General features: G+C 30.6%; 1 protein-coding gene across 2 annotated transcripts in view; it reads right to left on the bottom strand.

Annotated features, from left to right (window-relative positions):
* The window catches only part of LOC111621410 (nucleosome assembly protein 1-like 1-B), a 47,262-nt gene that overhangs the window by 17,668 nt on the left and 8,329 nt on the right, over nt 1–21,265 (bottom strand). The window contains exons 2-3 of one of the 2 annotated variants that reach the window (XM_023363532.1): nt 10,454–10,492; nt 1,667–1,816 (exon numbers count right to left, since the gene is read on the bottom strand). In XM_023363532.1, the coding sequence (XP_023219300.1) occupies nt 1,667–1,816; nt 10,454–10,470 (167 nt within the window). In that variant the 5' untranslated portion in view covers nt 10,471–10,492. The remainder of the gene's footprint in view (nt 1–1,666; nt 1,817–10,453; nt 10,493–21,265) is intronic. The other variant, XM_023363533.1, reaches the window with a different exon arrangement.

The raw sequence follows: 21,265 nt of genomic DNA, 5'->3' as shown, positions 1-21,265 counted from the left end.
ATATTCACTGTTGACAAAAATTTTTAAATAAAAATATATTTTTTTTGCAGATTTTTATTTTACGTCACAATACAATATAATAAAGACACTTACAAATGACAACCACTGATACCTTAAAATTTCATAATGAATCAAAAATAAGTTTATATAATATTTATACTTAAAAAATCTGAATATAAGAACTTTTGTATGTTTAACTTACATTCTATACAATAACAAAGATATGTTTAAACTATGTATAAAGAGTTACCAATGAATAAAACAGTGAAACAATTTGTTTTTTTATTTCATCTAATTTTTAAAAATTTTACTTGTCTTGTAACTAATTTTTGAGCAAAGAGCAAATGTTAATATAATGGAAAATATTTCTAAAAGACAAATTTAATAAAACTGTATATCAATGTTAAAATTTCATCATCTTATTTTTTAATAATACATTTAATGTGAATACACATAGTCAAAATTTTTTTAATTCAAAATTTTTTTAATTCAAAAAGGATATTGATTTAATTACTGTATTAGTTGAAAATTTTTCTAGTATTAATAGTTTGTTTCATGAACAAAATATTTCTAGTGTGCACATTATTATTATTATTAGATTTTTTGCAATGAAATTATGTCTACAAAATTATAATGAAGCTACATTTAAAACTGAGGTAAAGAATACATATTCCCATTAAAAAGAATATCAAGTGCCTGTTGAATTTGTTTTTAATTTAAATTTAATATAATTTAACTTTTCAATTTCATTTATTACATATTACTATAAGAAAAATTATGATTGAATTTTAGTTCTGAAATTGAAGCATAATCATATTAAATAGCCAGATATAATTCAGCAATCATTTGGCTTTAAACTAATAAAAAATTTCAGTTTAAATATTTGTTATATTTCCCTTAATTACTTTCCCTATAATTTATGCAAAAGTTATGAAACAAAATTTTTACAAGTTGATTTTTAAAAAAGTTTCCAAAATAATTTCAGATTTTTGCCTTACCTATGCAAATTTATTAAATCTAAATTAGAGTTCATATTTTTCAATTTTCAATGGTTTTCATTAATTACAAATGAAAGAATTTCAGTATTTTATAATATAATTAAGTCAAATTTGTTTTTGAATACCTTTATATAAGTTTATACACATTATAAAATGCTTTCAATAAATTTATATAAATTTTCAGAAAATATTTGTATATTCACATAATAAAGCTAATTTTCATACAAAAATAAAACTAAGAGTAAATACAAATTATTGCATGCATTCTGTAAACTTTCAATCTTTCTATACAATATCAACTGTTTATTTCAGATTCACATGATTTTATAATTATTATTTTTCAACTAAGATATAAAATAGTTTCTTTTAACATCTACATAAATTACTACATAACTCTGAAATGAATAAAATTTTATCTATTTGATTGACTAGCCATATATTGTATACAGGCAAGCATGCACAAGTGCATAGGTCATACTCTAAGTGCAAAATAGTAATAAATTCTTTTGTTGAAGTTATTAAATTACCTTAAATTAAGCTACAAGTTATTAAAGTTTTGAACTAAATGTAACTCCAAAAAATAAATTTATCTTGAAGTAATTTGCTGTGCTATGCAGAATTCAATATAAATAAAACATATATCATCATTACTCAAATTTTGTACTCACAATTTTTGTGCAGCTATGTCTTCTATTAATTGTGTCTTAGTAAAATCAGTGGTTTCATTACAATCTGCAATATTTAAATCTGAATTCAGCAGTTGTTCTTTATTATCTATTAAAGTATCATGTTGCATCGTGTCAGTAAAAGATGATGTACTGTAAAGATATAAAAGAATTATATCTAAATACAGTCATGAAATAATAAATGCATTCAGATGCTGTATTTAAAAGTATATTATAATACCAATCACAATTGAAGTGATAATATCTTCTAAATTCCAGCAAAAACAAGATTTAGTCAGAACAAATATTTTTGGCCTTATCCAAAAGTCCTTTTCAAGCTACAATATTTTAGAGCATATTATAAAGTTGGCCATTATTTTAGACAGTCTATTTAAATGTTGAGGCTTACTTTTGCAACATAAATCAAAGACAACTAATTGAAAGTCAAATGTAATGTCAAAAATATAAAATAAAATGAGCAATTACTTATTGTGACATAATCACTACACTAGGCTGAAATTTTTAATCACATTTTAATTTTAAAAATCATGGGAATATACAAACTTCCTGACCAGACAGGAAGTTTGAACCAAATATTGCTAATCTTGCTAAGGGTCATCAAGCTTATCTGTCTCATTGATTGTCAGTTACAAAAATTATTAACATATATACAATAAATGTAAATGTCTTAGTCATAATCCGCTGGTGCCAACTAAGGATGCCTTCCTCTTATAAAGAGGCTCACAAGTAACCGTGGATGGTTATATTTAAATATGTCTGGAAGTGGAGATCAGACTGTAAGCTCTTGTAGCATAACTGGCAATACATCTGCACAGTAAATCAGCAGTTGCAGGTTAGAGTCCCACTTCAGGCAGATTTTTTTCTTCCAGAATTTTCTGAATTATTTAATATTAACTAAATTATAATTATTAAATTTAATAAGAGATGGTGCCTAACACCTACCACTAGTGCCAAATTACTCAGTAATTATTAATAGTAGTGATAATATAACCCTATTTAACCCAGCAATTGCTTGGATTCAATATAGCTAGAGTTTTATAGCAAAAATTATCACTGCAGAAAATATTTAATGTATAACTGCAAAAAATGTACAGCTGAGAAATATACAAACAAAGCTAAACTTAAAGAATTCCCAAACTTTCATGACTTTCCGATAAATAATTTTTGCTGTAACCAGCTGGGAAATGTCAAGTTTAATTTAGGACACACTGTATATTTACATAGGTAAGCAAATGAGTTTGCAAGTTTATAAAATTTTTTTTATCTTGGAACATCTCATTATATTGTATTATAATATTCTAAATCTATTTACACCATTTTGAATGACCTCTTCTGATAGAGCCTAACTTTGGCATAAATTAATGGTTACACACATTTATATCTATAATACTCAACCAAACAATTACCCAAAATAATTGGATTATAAATTTGCTATTATTAATGATTAGATATTAAGTAATTTGGTACTAGAGGTAGAAGTTAGGTGACATCGCTTATATAACTTAATAATTGCAAATTTTAATAATTTGTGAAATAATTTAGAACCATCTGAAAGAAAAGAACTTGCCTGGAGTGGGACTTGAACCAACCTCCACTTACCACACAGTGCACTTGCCACTTACACCACCTGGATCTCAAGCAATTCTTCACTTCCAGACATATTTAAACTTTAGATATAACCATTCACAGCAATGGCTGGGTATGACTTATGTCCATGACCTAAGTACACTTCCACTCAGCCAGCACTTTACCTGCCATGGTGTATGTGATATATATACAGTAGAGCGTCAATTTTCCAAAAGTCAATCATCCGAAAGATTTCCAGTCGGCAAATTTAAATTTTCGCCAGTGCTGTGGAGCTTCAATCTTGGCTATGTCTTGGGCTACTCAAATATTTTACGTTTTTGATACTAAATTAACATCTGAAGTATAATTTTTTATTGTTTTTATATTTTTCAATATATTTATTTTGTTTGTACAAAATAAAAAAATTATTTTTAACGATACAATAGTCTTTGTTAGGCTTAACATCGACGAAAATTCAATGCAAAGCGACACGCAATGGAGAAAAATTTCAACATTGGATACATTAAACTATTTTTCGTACATAAATCGATTATCCGAAATATCAGTTATATGAACAACCCCAGTCCCCAATTGATTCGGAAAATCGACACTCTACTGTACATATATAATAAACACCCAAAACTCAGTACATTAATGGCACTGAGAATAACCATAAATGATTATATCTCTAAAGTTTAAACATAACTGGAAATGAAGAACTGCTCAGAAATCTGAATGGCATAACTGGCAAGCATACTGCACAGTAAGTGAAGGTGGTAAGTTCAAGTCCCACTCTGGACTAATTCTTTTCTTCCAAATGATTCTAAATTATTCAATAAATTATTGAAAATTAATTATAATTTAGATAAAAGATGGCACCTAATGTCTACCTCCAGTACTAGATTGCATACATTTAACATTATGTGTATATATATATATATATACACACACACCATATTTTTGTGGAATAACCCAGCATACCATCTATCCGGGAAGACCACGAAATCAGATATTTCTATATGGTAATAGCCAGCATGGCAGTTTATCCCAGGGGGAATGCCAACATGCCAGTTTAAGTGAGGTTATACATCTCTCTCTACAGGGCACATGAAAAGAACGAACAAAGTTTTTATTCTAAAACTGTGAATTTGTCAGCATAACATCAAAAACTACAATTATATGTTCAATTTCTTCACTGTCTTCTTTCTAACAATGTAAAATACTTGTGGAATTCCAAAAGTGCTTTTTTTTAGTTTATTTTATTGTAATTTGATTCAAATACAAAAATAAACATATTTAAGAAACTCCCTGTAAATTATCTCAATTTACACACATTAACATTCACTTTGTATGAAATTTGAGAAGGTGGTATTTTTAAGATCAAATCAGGTAATGGTCAGTGTAGCCCACACTAACTACTACTATTAACATCAATGAGTCATTGTTTTATTGTCTTGTAAATGAAAACTCTGATTTTAAGTCAGTCAAATTACATTATTGTTTTATTGTACCCTGAAGAATGTTTTATTTAATGTTTAATTAACAACTAGTTTTGTTAGATTTTATATTTTAATCATGGTTTAACCAGAATGCTGGAAATCCTGGAATTACTAACATGCTGGTCATTCTGCAATACAAATACAGTATATAAATGAGGTTGTTTGTTTGCTATGAACACCTATGCCATTTGACCAATTACTAAGAAACTTGGCAGTTATGTTAACACACTTCTAACTTATATAATGTCATTTATTCCATACCAAAATATTGATTGGATTTCTATATATCAACTCAACTAATTTCTATCTACATGCCATTTGCAGGTTTACACATAGTGCCATCTATTAGCAAAAAAATTTAAGAAAATAATAAGCTAAATATAATTCTTAAAACAGATATAATTTTTTGAAATATGTATTATATTCATTTAATCAGTGCAACAGTGATATAGCATGAAACAGACATACTACATCATTACTGTGACAGATGGCACATAGCACTCGCCTGCATGGAATAGAAGTGTTAACCTGTGAAAAATTGCAAAGTATTTAATTTTCCATATCTAAACTTGGGTTTTTTCATTTCTGAACAGTACTTTCTTAATTCTAATAAGTGCCTTCCAGTAGCTGAGTGAATAAAGCCATCAAACATTGGTAGTCAGTCTTGGGTTTGGGCATGGCCAACAAGCTCACTACATGGAGTTTTCTGGGTTTCTTCACATTACTAACACCTAAATAGGGACTAGCTTCACATAAAAATCTTACTGGAATGCATCCCCTCAACAGATTGCTCAAGTATCATGTTGCCATAACTAATTAAACCAAACTAATTATAATAATTTTTCTATAAATGTGATATTTATGAGGAGATACTTATCATGTAATTTGTACAATCTGTTGCAAAAATATAAACACTATCTACTATATATAAAGCTGAAAAACCGGATTCTTTCTGTCACTGTAAGCCAAAAACGGCCACTAGGGGTGCCCTGCCNGCCCCTAGTGGCCGTTTTTGGCTTACTAGCCCCTAGGTATTACTTACATTAATAATAAATTCAGTATATTATTATTTCATACAGTTTTTTTGCGTTTTTGGCTGCATTTTAGTAGGGGTATGCCATGAGAAATTCAAATTATTATTATTTTTATTTGTAATAGGAATTTATTATTTATATCATGGAATGACACTGCTGCTGCTAGAATGCCCACTAGGGGCATCCTGGGCTACTAGAACAGAAGGATTGGAAGTATGGAATAATCTAATAATCTTTGTTGTTTTTTGCCCGGGCAATGCTAAGCTCATCTGCTGGTCATCACATAAAACCAATTATTCTTGTATTTTTATAAGGTTTTTTTTTTTTAAATAAGTCTTAAGAAGTCTTTTGGACATTAAGGTTAGCAACTTCAATCTCATGCAGGGCCATCCCAATCTGTTCAAAACAGATCACTTTTCAAATATTAATAGTAGACCAACATTAGTTAGTTGTTGACCATCCTCTCTTCCAGGAAGAGGTCAACAACTTCTTTTGGTCAAATTACATGTACACTTATGTTCTTTGAGCTTCTTTTGAAAATTATTTTTAATTTTAATTAATTATTTAATTTTAATTAATAACCTACAAAAATTTTTGCAGCATACTAGTTGAAAATTGCTGCTCTCACTAAATACACTCATTAACAGCAACATCAAAAACCAGCATATAAAATAACAGAGTTAACATTTTGACAGTGTGATTTAGTCATTTTGTTTAGTTTTATCTTAAAATCATTAAAACAATGATTTAATAGTTAATTATTTTAGTTACACTAATATAGAAATAACAACAAACTAACTATTTTAAAACACTGAAATATCTACAATCATTTAAATTATATAACTTTTAAAAGTTGTACAATAATTTGAGTATATACACCATATTAAATATTAAACAAGTGATAAATATTAAAAAAAATACTGAAAATACTAAAATAAAATATTTTCAATTTTCTGAAACCATTACTACTAACTTGACAATTTTACAAATTTTTTGATATTTATCATCTCAATAATTGCTATCTTAAAATTGATATTTTAACTTTGCATTTAAGATGAAAAAATTTCTTTTTGATAGGAGGGAGGAAAAAGTTATTTTCCATGACAAAAATATTTTAAATTTAACATTCCATTATATTAATAATATACACTATCAAAAAATAATTTTCACATTTCTTAATTTACAACAAATAAACTCAGATATAATAAATAACTTACTTATTCATTATTATTGAAAATAAATACTTTTTATAATGAAATAATTTAGTCAATTTTAAGCATTGACTTTTATAATATATTAAAAACCTCAGATTTGCATTTAATTTTCTCATTTACCAAATTTCTGCACAGAAAACTTTTATAAAATTAAAGCTTTTTTTTATTTCAAGTTTATTATTTTTAATAATAGTTTACCAAAATCACTGAAGTTACTGTATCAATACATTTAATTTACATTGACACAACAGTACAGTGCTGAAACTACTGACACACAAGAATAAACTCATATGCAAGGTAGGCTCTTATAAGCAAAGCAGGATGTTTCAAAAACACAAAACCAAGCAATTTTCACATGCTCTTATATGGCAATACAATAAGTTTTTCTTTATTCATGCATGTAATTTTACTGGAATTATTTCTACCCAACATCACATTTTTCCATCCAAATTACATAAAATTTCAGCTATTGTTGCTATTTCTTGCATTAATATAGAATGATAGAAGGAACATTTTTTAACATGTCATAGATAGAAACTATTATAAAGGTTTTGGATTTCATATTTGAAAATTAGTTAATTCATATCAAATGAAAACTTTGGCTGCAACCTCACTAATAATGAAAATAAGCAAGCTTTATTAGAACTTTCAAATGTATATAAAATGCATGCAAAATATTTGTTAATTGATTTTATATTTAAAATTTTGAATACTTGTTAAAAGTTAAAAATATGAGTAAACTGACCAATATATACACAGTCTCACACCACACACAAGAAATGATCATATTCTTAAAGAAAATCACTGATTACAAAATTTTGCACAATAGAAACTTCAGGACTCAGGAGAAATATGTTAGGAGAAGAACATTCAAAATGTTTTGTAACATTGTCAATCTTAAAGCTTCTCAAATACTTAATTCTCTCACTACTTTGACATGTTTGAGATGCTATATCAAATATTTTTCTCAAGAAAAGTACATAAATTCAAGAAAACTGCAGGACCTGTATAGCAATGCAAGGAAATTGGAGTAAGATGCAGTGTGAGTTTTACCTATTCCTCTGAGTCACTGAAAGTTAAGCTTAATGCCATTTTTTGTATTCATGTAATGTTACTTGATATTGACAAAGCATATTAGCTCAAACATTTTTATGAGGTGACTACAATTTAATATCTTAGCAATTTTATGGCTGTTTATCTACTACATGTGGACAACTCTGTATATTATAAATACACATAATACAATAGATTGTATTGAAAATTTCTTAGTATTTCTTAGAATAAATACTAAGAAATTTCTCATTCTATACTAATTTATCATATAGAATGAAAGGCTATTAATAATAAAAATGCATAACTCCTGAGATACAAATTTTCAATTTAAATGTTTGTTCTTAAGTTCACATTATACAAAATATCTCATCTAATATAAATTTGGATTTATTGAAGAAATGTGCTATTAACATTACTTAAAATTTAGGTTCAGTATGATCCTAAAGAGTGTAAGGAAGTTTGTATTAGTAAAACTAAAAGACTCCAAATATTTAACAAAAATCTGTGTTCTTTTACGTAACAATTTAAATCCATAAATCTTGACACAAAATTGATGTTTCCAACAAAAATTATTCAAAATGAGCAAAAATTATTGTGACATCATCAGAATGTCACGCAATTTTTAATCATATTTTTAATTTATTTAAAATATACAAGGGTAGGCTGAAAAGTAATGCACACATACTTGTAGAGAACATGAACAAAAGAAAATAGCAAGACTGAGCAAAAAGTACATTAAAGTAAATTTCTTAAGCTTCAAAATCATATATTTATTTTTCAACATAGTCACTGTTAAGGCTAACACATTTCTCCCAACGTGTAACAAGCCTTTTCATTCCTTCTCTGAAAAATTCTTCCGACTTTTCTCAAATCCAGGACTTGACAGCTGCCTTCACCTCATCATCCAAGGTGTAATGATTATCCTTGAGGTCTCTCGAGTAGAAGAAAAAATAAAAACCGCAAGGCGCAAGATTGGAGGAATAAGGAGGGTGTGGAATCTGTTCAAACCTCAGGTTTCACAGAGCCTCTCCAATTGCACACAAGGTGTGTGGATGAGTGTTGTCATGTTGCAATATTATTGGTGCCAGGCTCAACGTTGGAGATGTTTTAGAGTCTGTATGTACTGAGAAGAATTCACCGTTGTCCCTTGTTCCAGAAAATTGGTCACAAACTCAGTGAACATCCCAAAACAGTCAAAAGAAGTTTTTTGCAGATGATTGTGTTTTGAACTTTTTCGCCTGAGGAGAAGACGGATGTCAATATTCAGCACTCTGTCTTTTCTCTTCTGGGTCGTAATGATGGACCCATGACTCATCCCCCGTCACAATATTCAAAAGAAAGTCATTTCAATCATGGGAGCGCCAAAAAAGATGCTCACAGCATTCCTATCGATGCTGTTTGTTCTCATCTGAGAAGGTGTGGTACCATCGTGCACAGATTTTATAGTATCCCAATTGTTCAATAATGAAGCCGACGCATTCCTTGAATATTCCAATATGGTTTGTGATATGCTTTTGAGTGATCCACCGGTCATTTTGAATCAAATTGTCAACAAGTTTGCGATATTTATCGTCTGTGGCAAAGATCAGACGTCCGCTGTGTGTTTCATCAACAATTATGGCGTTTCCAGGTTAGCAACCACAAAATTTTATTACCCACTGATTTACAGTAGGCCTATCAACAGCATCGTCACATAAACAGCCTTTAAACAATGATGAATCTCAGTAGGAGTCACTTTTTCAGCAAAAATTTGATAACAGCATGCTGTTTAACTCTCGTTGATATAGCATTAGAACATGTCTCCATACTTCTGCTCCTCGAAATACACTGGATGAACGCAATGACCTCAGACCTGAGCATGCGTATAGAGGGGTAATGTTACTTCCACATACCACTCGGTGTGCTTCTGAAGGCCATTTCACTCACACTCTATGAGCATGTGTGCATTAGTTTTCAGCCTATCCTAGTACATTCTTCACCTCAAATTATTAGTGTCTTGCCCCTGTACATCATATTTTTCCTGTTAGCAACAGTGTCATGTGAGTCATGTAACTCTGTTCATGAAAAAATTTTTCAATGACTTCCAGTGCAAACCAGAAGTTCATATGTAATTAATTGGGACCTCTTGCCCCTAAGCCTTCCATATCTAGTCATGACTTCATTTAACTAACACCATTCTCAAGATTAATTAAGGAAGGACAGACAGATGACAGTTGAAATTTGTGTCTCTAAGTTTTTGAAATTTTAAGTAAAATCATCATTTATGAAATAAAAAGCAACAACGTGCATATATGATATTAAAAAACTTTAATAAATTATTAGATTACTTCTACGTTACTGTAATTCCAGACATTGATTTCAAATAATTAAAGCATTTTTTAAAAATTGAAATAATATACTCACTTTTCTAAATCTGACATAGCTAACAGCTCTGGAAGAAACCTGCAATATTAAATATTTTGAAATTTTATTTTCAAGTTTTAGTAATAGTAAACATTTTAATATAATAATTTAACTTAAACATAGTTTAGGTTATTAGTTCAAAAATGAAGTTTAGTATAAATCCTTATAGCCTAAATGAAAATTTTTCAATAAAATTTACATAACCACAAAATACCAAAAAAAAATCCAGTAACATTGAAAACAACTAACATTTTCAATTACTTTTACTAGTCACATCCTTAGTCAAAATTAAAAGCAGGCAATTTTTACTAAATTTGTTTTATGTTATAAAGTTTATCATGGAAATTCTTCAAGATTGTTTTTAAAAACTTGAGCAATATTTTATACAAAATAAATGTAATCAATAATAATATGATTATGCTGAAACAATAATGTTATCAACCAAATTGACTTGACAACAGCAACCGATTCATCAGGAGAAAAATTATACCAAAAATAACAGCACTTTAAAAACAAATTTATTAGAATTCAATTTATTTTCAATGCCTTGCTTCAAAACTTTTGAATTTCTGAAACTATATTTGTTTTGACATATATTAGAGAAATCAAATGATCAAAAAAAATTTATTTAAAAGGTCTATAAAGCTCATTTTTCCTTTCTGTATGAGTTAAACAAGCTTTATTTGCTTTAGCCAATTCAATATATTTTTAGGTATTTCACTTTATAGTTTTCTAGAAATTATCTATACAAATTTAAATTCTGATTTTAAGTATTGTTTCTCCTCTCAGTTAGTCTAAATATTTAAATTCAAATGCATCAAATTTAAACAAAGCCTTTTAAAACTCAACTTTTATGCTTATTAAAGTAACCATTAATAATGTTAAATTCTTGCAGTTCTATAATACTGCATTCATAAGAAAAAAAAACTAAATTCTATCAGTTTCTAAATCAGCATCAGTTAATAATTAAAAGCATTATATGGGATGGTTTCAACTATGGAGACAACATTCAAATGCAGATTCTTGTCAATGAACAAAAATGGTCTTAATGTATATCTAAAAATGCACTGGTACAGAGATAGGCCTGACCCCCCTTGATTTTTACTTGAGACATCAAAAAGTCTCATGTATACTGAACCAGTCTCTGATGGACATTGGAGCAACACACACATCCAAATAGCATTACAGGTAGAATTTAAGCAGAAACATTTGAAAAGATGCATCAGTCTATGATGCATACAATAGCTTCCATTAATTAAGGGCCATGGAAAACACTTCAAACATCTACTGTAATTCTGCCAGAGGTACAGTACATATGCCATACCATTCCATAATTTTATATCATGTGTGTGCAGCTTATGATAACTAGTACAGTATCTGGAAATGATGAATTTTTTGACATGTTAATAGGATTGCTTTTGTTCTTTTTTCCTAACAGCAATCTATTCTCAGTTTGTTTCCAAGTTTGGAACCATCCTGTATATCCACATAATTACTTATTGTATATTTTAAATCATGTACAGAGTAGATTACTCTGTACATGTTACTTGCTTTTTCATCTAATCCAATATACCAATCAAAAAATTTAAGGAATGATACAACTTAAGAATTGTTTAATACTTTTCCTCCATATTACTTTCATCAAAGTTTTACAAGTACTTCTGATTAAAAGTTTATCATCACAGTTAACCATTTGAATTTCTTTACTTCTTAATACAGTGGTAACTCAGGATACAAACGCCCCAACATACGAAATTTTCAGGATACAACATGAAATTCGAACATATTTTTGCTCCACGATACGAACAAAACTCACCATACGACATTACATTAGTTCGCGGCACCATTTTTTATTCACTTCTGTTCATCGGTCTCGGTCTGCATGTTTGCTTCGTCGTGGAAGGATCTCGCTTGATAAAGGAAATCTTGAGGTATTATCAGAAAGTGACTGATTTTATTGAAAAGAAACATCCCGAAAAGGTTCACACTGGCCATATTGCTGCTCGGTGTAATGACATTTGCCTAAAGCCCTGGTCACACTATGCAATTTCTAGCCGCGCAGGCGACTGCAACTGCAACAAGCGCGAGTTGCACGCGTCTTCTCGTGGTCACACATTGTTCATTGACGTTGCAACTTGAAAACACGTGACCCTATAATAAACCAATAAAATTACAGTAGCTTGTTTTTGACTACTTTCGTGAGTTTGCCGATATTTTACAATCTACGTCAGAGTATTTACGGAATTTTAGCCACTTTTCTTATTAAAATAGCAAGCAGTTCCTTTTCTGGAATGAATAAAAGAAAAAAGGCGATTATTTTTAATAGAGCTGGCGAAAATACATGAAAAGATAAAATCTTCGATAAAACGAAGAATTAAAATCCCATAGGTATTCGTGAGCCTGAATAAGCTCGATCAATCTTGATTCTGTAAAAGTATTAATCCTCTGACTATCCGCCATGATGATGAACTATTTTCAATGTTGTCACTGTATGACGTAGCATAAAGGCGTTTGTTGATTGGATGCGCGTTTGCAATCATCGCGAGTAGAACAAACTTTTTGTTTCTAGTTGCGATTGCAGTCGCACCGGTTTTTGAGGGGGGATTACTAGTTAACAGGAACAGCCATAGCGGTTGCAGTCGCTTGCGTGGCTGGAAATCGCATAGTTTGACCAGGGCTTAAGTCATTTTAGAAACATTTTAAAAAGTAGGCAAAGCCAAACCTCTTTGGATAGATATTTTACCAAGCAAACTTCTATTCAGTGAAAATGCTGGTGGAAGTGAAGGAAAGAAAGCAAAAAGCAATGAATAAAAATTAAAAAATATATATATAAAACAACACTAANGACATTTGCCTAAGTCATCTTAGAAACATTTTAAAAAGTAGGCAAAGCCAAACCTATTTGGATACATATTTTACCAAGCGACTCTATTCAGTGAAAATGCTGGTGGAAGTGAAGGAAAGAAAGCAAAAAGCAATGAATAAAAATTAAAAAATATATATATAAAACAACACTAATTTTTTAATCTTTTCTAAGTTATTTTTAAGTTATTGTTACATTATGTTATGTAAGTTAAGTTTTAGTATTATTTCCCTTCTCCGCCACCAGTTTACACCTCCACCATTGTCTATCCTCAAAGGTAAAGTGCATAAAACTACATTTTTTTAAATGAATTATTATTCTATTATGGTTATTTATATATGTACAACTACAAAATGCATTTTTCAGTTTTCCTTACTATATTTATTTATTTTTTTAATGTACTACTTAACTTTAATTTGAGTGTGTTTTTCGTGTTGGAACGAATTTTTTGTTTTTACATGTAATCGTATGGGGAAAAATGATTCACCTTACAACATTTTCATGATACGATCTCAGTTTCGGAATGGATTAATTTTGTATCCCGAGGTACCACTGTATAATTATATTGACATACTGTATCTGCAGTTAAACACTGGTTTTTAAGATATCTCCCATAAATGTAAAGACACTAACAGATTTCCATGTAGATTCAAGACATACTATTAATGGACAAGGAAGTAGGAACAGTATTGTATTACAAGAACTTATACCCTTCCATAAAAAATCAAATCTTGCATGTAAGCACTTTTAGAATTCATGATTAGTAAGAACCATGAATTGATTCATTACAACGAGGTAATAGAGCTGGCTAATCTAATATGTTACAAATCTTACTTCAGCTTTAATAACCAAACAATACAGGCAAAAAAGGGAACTCCCCAATGGGAAGTCCACTATCAGGATTATTGTGTGAATTGGTGGTTAGAAAGCTGAAGGACAGTGTTCTTTGTGATTTCAGAAATGATATTGTATATTTTAAAAGATATGTACACAATGTCTTCATATTATGGAAGAATAAACAAAAAATTAATGAATTCATTGATAAGATCAATAATAATGACAATGGTCTAAAATTAAGAATGGAACAGAAAAGTTCCTTAATGATATACTTTTTTAGATATAACATCAATTCAAAAAAGGACATTTAGCCACCAATGTGTACATCAAACCAACATACAGCCCGCTTTACATCCCCTCGCAATTGAACGATCCTTACTGATATAAGCTAGCAGCATTCCAAGCTCTAATTAGAAGGCATTTCTATATTGTCATAGTGTCGTGGACAGAGAAAAAGAGATCAGCAGAATTATGCAGATGGCTGAAACCCTAGGATACAAAATAGGCACAATAACAGGAATGATTAAAAGATACGAGATGGGCACAGAAAAGGCTTCAAAACATCTTAGTAAAATCACAAAGTTCACATATAACAAATGCAAAAGGAATTATGAAAGAAATTGTGGATCACAAGGGGTCAAAAGAAAAGAGCTCCGAACTTATATAAAATGACAAAGATAACATTAAAAAAGAAGAAAAAACAGGTATGTACAAGATACCTTACAAAAATGTACAACTATGAATCAAGAAAAACTATATTGGTGTTATAACAAGAAATTTGGGAGTAAGGCTTAAAGAACACAAGTATAATGTCAAAAAAGGATCCAACACTACAGTACTTTCCCAGATGGTGCAGACTCAAGGCTCTATGTAAAATGGGATGAAGTGGATATTGTCAAACCCTTGCACTCCCCAACATTAGCAATGAGCACTGAGAAAATTGAAATTTATAAAAGCAAACTGGAAGAGGCTTGTATCCTTGCGAGGAACACTGAACGTTTACCATCTGCATGGAAATATATAGTTAAAAACTTTCCATGAACTCCTAATTTATGTCTTAGTTTACAATTTCATATTTTATGAATGTATCTTAATAATTTCTATTAATGTTTGTTTAAGGTATTATTACTAAATTTTTATTTTTATTAATATATCAGACTTTGTTTTTCTTTTATATTTATACATATAGTTTTTCTGTTATTTTCTTATTTTCTGTTGTTATTTTTTGTATTTAAATTTATATATTCTATTTTGGAACACCAATATTCTAATCTGATTTAACCTGAGAATAGCCTATTGAATAGGCTGAAAACATTAGTTTGATTTAATAAATTATCTTGGCAAAATAAGATGTGTTTTGATAATCTAATAATTATTTGCTGAGTACATTTTATTAAGTGAAAATTGTCTAGAATATTGACAACTTATTTTTCTAGATGGAAGAACAACTTTGTGTAAAGCACCTCTTATAATATGCAAGTAAGTTTTCTTATGTGGAAGTGGAATGGAAGATCATGTTAAAAAAGTGAAATCCTTGAATACAAATGTACCCAATTCTTATTTTCTTCAGATTCAACAGTGATTATATCTGATAACTGAGTGATGATCAGACTCCACAATTTTCATCCTCAAACACTGTCAAGGACACACTGTTCATCATTACTGAGGTTATGAATAATTTTCTGCAGTTTATGATCAGACATAACACAATGCAAAAACATCGTAAAAATTGATACATGCTATCTCAAAATATGTTTCAAATGGATACTTACATAATTTGCAGCAAGTAACTTGAAAATTTAGTAATTCACTAACAGCAAGTAGAATAAAACACAAAGTATGCACAATGCTTTTTGTCTGTCTCAACAAGAAAAATGTACATTTGACAATGAGTCTACTGGACTCAAGTTTTTATCAGTTTGAAGATAATGTTTTGTTTAAAATATTTTAAGTCAATGTGTACACAAAATGTCTTATGATTCTAGAATAAAGTTTTGTAAACATAAATTTACAAATATATACAACAGCAAGTAGTAATCTTAAATAAAAAATGAAATATAAAGATTAATATCTTGATGAGTCTAACACTCACCTTCTATAGATAAGGGTTAAAAAATTTTTTAATACTTAAAACAAATGTATCTATAGTAAAAGTTCAGGGTTGATTCTATTTGTAATTTTTATCTGTATAGCACAGTGTATATCCCAAAGCAAGGGCTTCTTATCTGTTAACTTTGTATTCCAATCACATATGTCTTCAAGGTAAATTGATGTATATTTTCCTAAGGTGTACAACAACATTTTGTAAGATCTATGCTTGTACAGGTTTAAAGTTGTAACCGTAGTTTTCTATTTAGAATATATCTTCTTTGTATCTGCTAATTTTATTACATCATTCATACAGAGTATTGCTACAATAATTGAAAGCTCAACACTCTGCATGTAACTCTTCAGTGTAAATACTGTATTCAAATTTCGTACATACGTTTTCTTTGTGACTATTTTCTTTCTTTGGTTGTAAAAAAGCATTGCAGTGACCAACGAATCACATCGAATATCTTCACTTTCATTCTGTCCTATCTTGCTTTATTTCAGCTTTAACCTAAACTCTTCCTAAAACTTTTATTCTTCTTTCCTTTTCATGTTTCTTGGGCTATACCAAAGAGTGCGGCCAATAAACAATTCTTTAGTGTATAGCACAGTGTTTCTAAACCTCTAACGAATTGTCGCCCCCTTCAATAAAACCATTACATAGTAACTCCCCTTCACTTCAAAATTCTGATGCCGAGGACCAAGGCTAACGCCAAATTCGTACTGCACTGAATAGACTAGTGACTAGTATAATGTTTTGTTTAATTATTGTTATATATATATATATACATATATATAAATGGACATGTATGTCCATTATATTTCACTTTTCTGCCAAAACTACACATCACACGTAAATGGTGTTTGTATGTGGTAGTAGCTCCAAGTCTCCATTCGTGCACCAGAAGGGTTGCGTCTCGATAGCTATAAGGGTGTGGGAGATATGGGGCTGAAAGTGGCTTTCTATTTCGAATGTTTTGTTTGAATTTGTTCAAACAAATTCGAATTTAATTCAAACATAAAATTCGAATATTAGTTCGATTATAGAACGATTGTAAACGTTCCAGAAACATTGAAAATAGTTCGTTTGACTTGATGTGAACAGGAGACGTTCAGAAATAGAATCGGGACCAAATCTCTAATTAGTCTGGAAACGGGAGACCTAATTCTTGCATTCTGTGAAAACGGGTAAGATTGGCTATAATGTAATTATCTTAATCTTCACTATTGTTACTTTTTGCCCAGCGAAGCGGGTCCTTGCAGCTAGTATATATATAAAAATGGACGTGTGTGTCCCAATATTTCACTTTTCCGCAAAAACTACACATCGCACGTGAATGGTGTTTGTATGTGGTGGTAGCCCCAAGTCTCCATTCGTGCATAGGGGTGGTTGCGTCTCGATAGCTATAAGGGTGCGGGAGATATGAGGCTGAAAGTGGTTGAAAGTGGCTTTCTATTTCGAATGTTTTGTTCGAATTTGTTCGAATTAAATTCGAACATAAAATTCGAATATTGGTTCGATTATAGAACGATTGTAAACGTTCCAGAAACGTTGAAAATAGTTCGTTTGACTAAACGTAAAAATTCTCTAATTAGTCTGGAAACGGGGGACCTAATTCTTGCATTCTGTGAAAACGGGTAAGATTAGCTATAACGTAATTATCTTAATCTTCACTATCGTTACTTTTTGCCCAGCGAAGCGGGTCCTTGCAGCTAGATTCTAGATTACTTAGAAAAACAGTCTTATATATATATAAAAAAAACTATATTACATATAAATAAAAACCCAGCAAAGCGGGTCCTTGCAGCTAGTAACAAATAAAATATCTAATTATTCTTAATATAATGTTTTACTATCTCGCCCAGTAAATTGTTTTTCATCTCCCAAAATATAAATTGTTACAAATTGTCCCCTCAACATGGAAAAACTCCCACATGGGGGCAATATCACCCCCATTGAGAAACACGGGTATAGCAGAACAGGTAGAAAAATCTTATTCAGTAGGAATGGAAATTGGCTTTGTTGTTACTGTTTTTAACTGGATACACATCTGAACATAATATATCATTTGAAACATAGCTTAGGGCAGTGTTTCCCAGCCTTTTTTGTGCTATGCCCAACCTAAGCCTTTCTAAAATTCTTGTCCCCCCACGTTGGGAAACACTGGCTTAGGATATCATGTTGACCTTGATTAGTTTTAGGTAGGTTTCTTTTATAAAAATTTCATTACACAGTAATTTTTCAAATTGTTCTTTCAAACACCATAACCGTGTATTTCTATTAATAGGACTTATTATACTGGTGTATAGAATTATAGCAACACAGTCACACAGATTAAAATTGGTTTATTTATGATTATTTATGATTACAGGTAATCATAAATAAACCAATTTTAATCTGTGTGACTGTGTTGCTATAGTTCTATACACCAGTATAATAAGTCCTATTAATAGAAATACTGTACACGGTTATGGTGTTTGAAAGAACAATTTGATTAAATTAGGACATTGATGCAGATTAATTAAGTAATTTTTCACTTTTGCATTTAAAAAAAATGTATTGATAGTATAACCAGGCATAAAGGTTTAAATAAATTTCATTAAATGTTATTGTCAATAAAAACAGTTTTATATTAAAATTTAAACATTGGAACAAATTTTAACAGCAGCAAGAAATTTTATACATAAAACACTCAAGATGTAAAATACATATATCATATTTCCTCAATTAAATCAAGGAGAGATTTATTTTTAAATTGTACAGATCCCCAGGGTTTTATTACTTTTTTGGTAAAAATTGAAAGAACTACCTTAATTGTACATTTTCCTAACTATCAAAACCATTTATTGACCATATTTATGGGTTAAAACAACATTTGAAATTACTATTTTCATTGCAAACTTGATTCAGCATCTGATTCTGATAGTTATTACATCATTGTTTGTATCCACTTAAATGTTGTCAAAATCAGGATATTTTGATTACAATCTTATGGTTCAAACTTACCATCTCCTATAAAATTATTCTTAACCTGTCCAGTATTATTCCTGACACATCTCATTTCAGCATCAGAATGTTTTTGAAACTAGATGTCGCTAGTCATTATAATTTTTATATTAAAACTAACTTCCGAAATATAATTTTTTTTTGTTTTTTCATTTATTAATATATTTATTTTGTTTGTGCAAAATAAAAAAATAATTTCAGATGATACAATAGCCACAATTATCTTTTTCAAAAAATGTGTAATTCTTGTTAAGCTAAACATCGACAAAAATTCAATATGGCACCACATGCAACAGAGTAATACCCCGTTTGCACCGAGCATTTCGATCTAGATTGTGACTAAGGTCGGAGACTGTTCCGTGGTGCGAACGCTCTCAACCATTTCAATCTTGACTGAAATGTGGTTCAATAGCAATCGACTGGAGAGAGTTCTCAAAACTAGATCCAGTAATAAGAGATCCCACAATCCGATGCGCGCGAGAAAATACAAGATGGCTGCAGAACACGTGTCGGGCTAACAGAAATAAACAGAGAAATAAAAAAGACATCTAGAGAAATGACGACATCTGTCTATTATTAGATGTATGGCAAGAAAAAGTATTTATTTCTAACCAAAACTTCCATTTTGTTTGTTGGTGTTTGCGACTTACCGCGTAGTTACGTCAGTTTTATGATCGCATGTAATAGCCAGGTTCTTCTCGAGCGGACTGCCTATGCGAACAGCACGACGTTCGACTAGCGACAGTCACAATCCAAATTGTAGGCAAATCGAGATCAAAGCAAGTCGTGGATTGTGTGCGAACGTAGTGTAACATTTCAACATCAGATAGGTTACAGCTGGAATTACTATATATGTTTGTTTTGTTATGACAATCTGCCTAGGGGAAATACCTTCCGGGAGGTCTTTTTTAAGAGTAACTGGCCCTCTATTCAGGCATTAGATATGGAGAAAACCCAGAAAATGCCACATGGCCAGCCTGTCCTGGCAAGAACCCACAACTGAACTCCCAGTATTCAGGAAACAGAACCACTTGGCCACCAGTGGGCTGAATTACTACATAAGTGACAACAAACCAGGGCTGTGGAGTCGGAGTCGTGGAGTTTTGGCCAGAGTCGGAGTCGTCAAAAAATCCGCCGACTCCAACTCCCTTTTTACTTACCAACTTGTTATGTATATGAGTCAGAGTCGGATGGTAAGGAAAAGTCGGAGTCTGTAGATTTTTATGCGACTCCACAGCACTGCAACAAACTGACCTTTTATACATTTCCAGCAGCAACAGCATTTTCAGCCAACATAACACCAGTTCATCTTTATTCATGACACATCCTGTGACCTGCCTCAACACAAAATTGCAGAATTCAGATCATTAGTGAAAAGAGCTTTTATGGCATTACTCAAACTTGTGTCATCAACAAAGAGCTAGAGTACATTAATGTACAGTACATACATCGCTTGAAGACATGGATTTAACAAAGTGCTGGTTTCTGCTTTAGCCAAAAAATTTATGAGTGTGACTATACAATAACACAACAAACAATAAAAATCAAATACTACAAGAAACAAATAAGAAGCAAATTGTGGTGAATATCCACCCCAACTTTATTGATAGATAAAGCAAATAGCAAGTTACATCAATACGTCAAATTGTTTTAAAATTAAACCAAACAATCTTCAGACTCCTCATGAGTACAAAGGACAAACAGCACAAAACCTTTCTCACTAATTTCTAGCCTTATTAACTGGAGTACAAACGTTTTCGGCCTTCTTAATAGGCCTTCCTCGGGTACACTGTGGAGCGTCGGTTGGAAGAAGTTTAAATGCTGCCAATGTTTACCCAGGTGTCGTCTTACCCGTGACGTCTTCGTCGATGATAGGTATACGACACCAGGGAGAAAAATAACATACTTTTGGTAAAGAAGGGAGGTGTGCAGATAGGATACTTGCTAAAGTTGGGGAAAAAAGATTTTAGAGTAAGCGCGCTACGTACAGGAGATGCACAATCACCACAGGGGG

This window comes from Centruroides sculpturatus, unplaced genomic scaffold (genome assembly GCF_000671375.1).
Source record: "Centruroides sculpturatus isolate CEXI.00-Female unplaced genomic scaffold, Cexi_2.0 scaffold329, whole genome shotgun sequence".
NCBI lineage: Eukaryota > Metazoa > Arthropoda > Arachnida > Scorpiones > Buthidae > Centruroides > Centruroides sculpturatus.
This window is presented reverse-complemented; position numbering and strand designations above follow the sequence as displayed.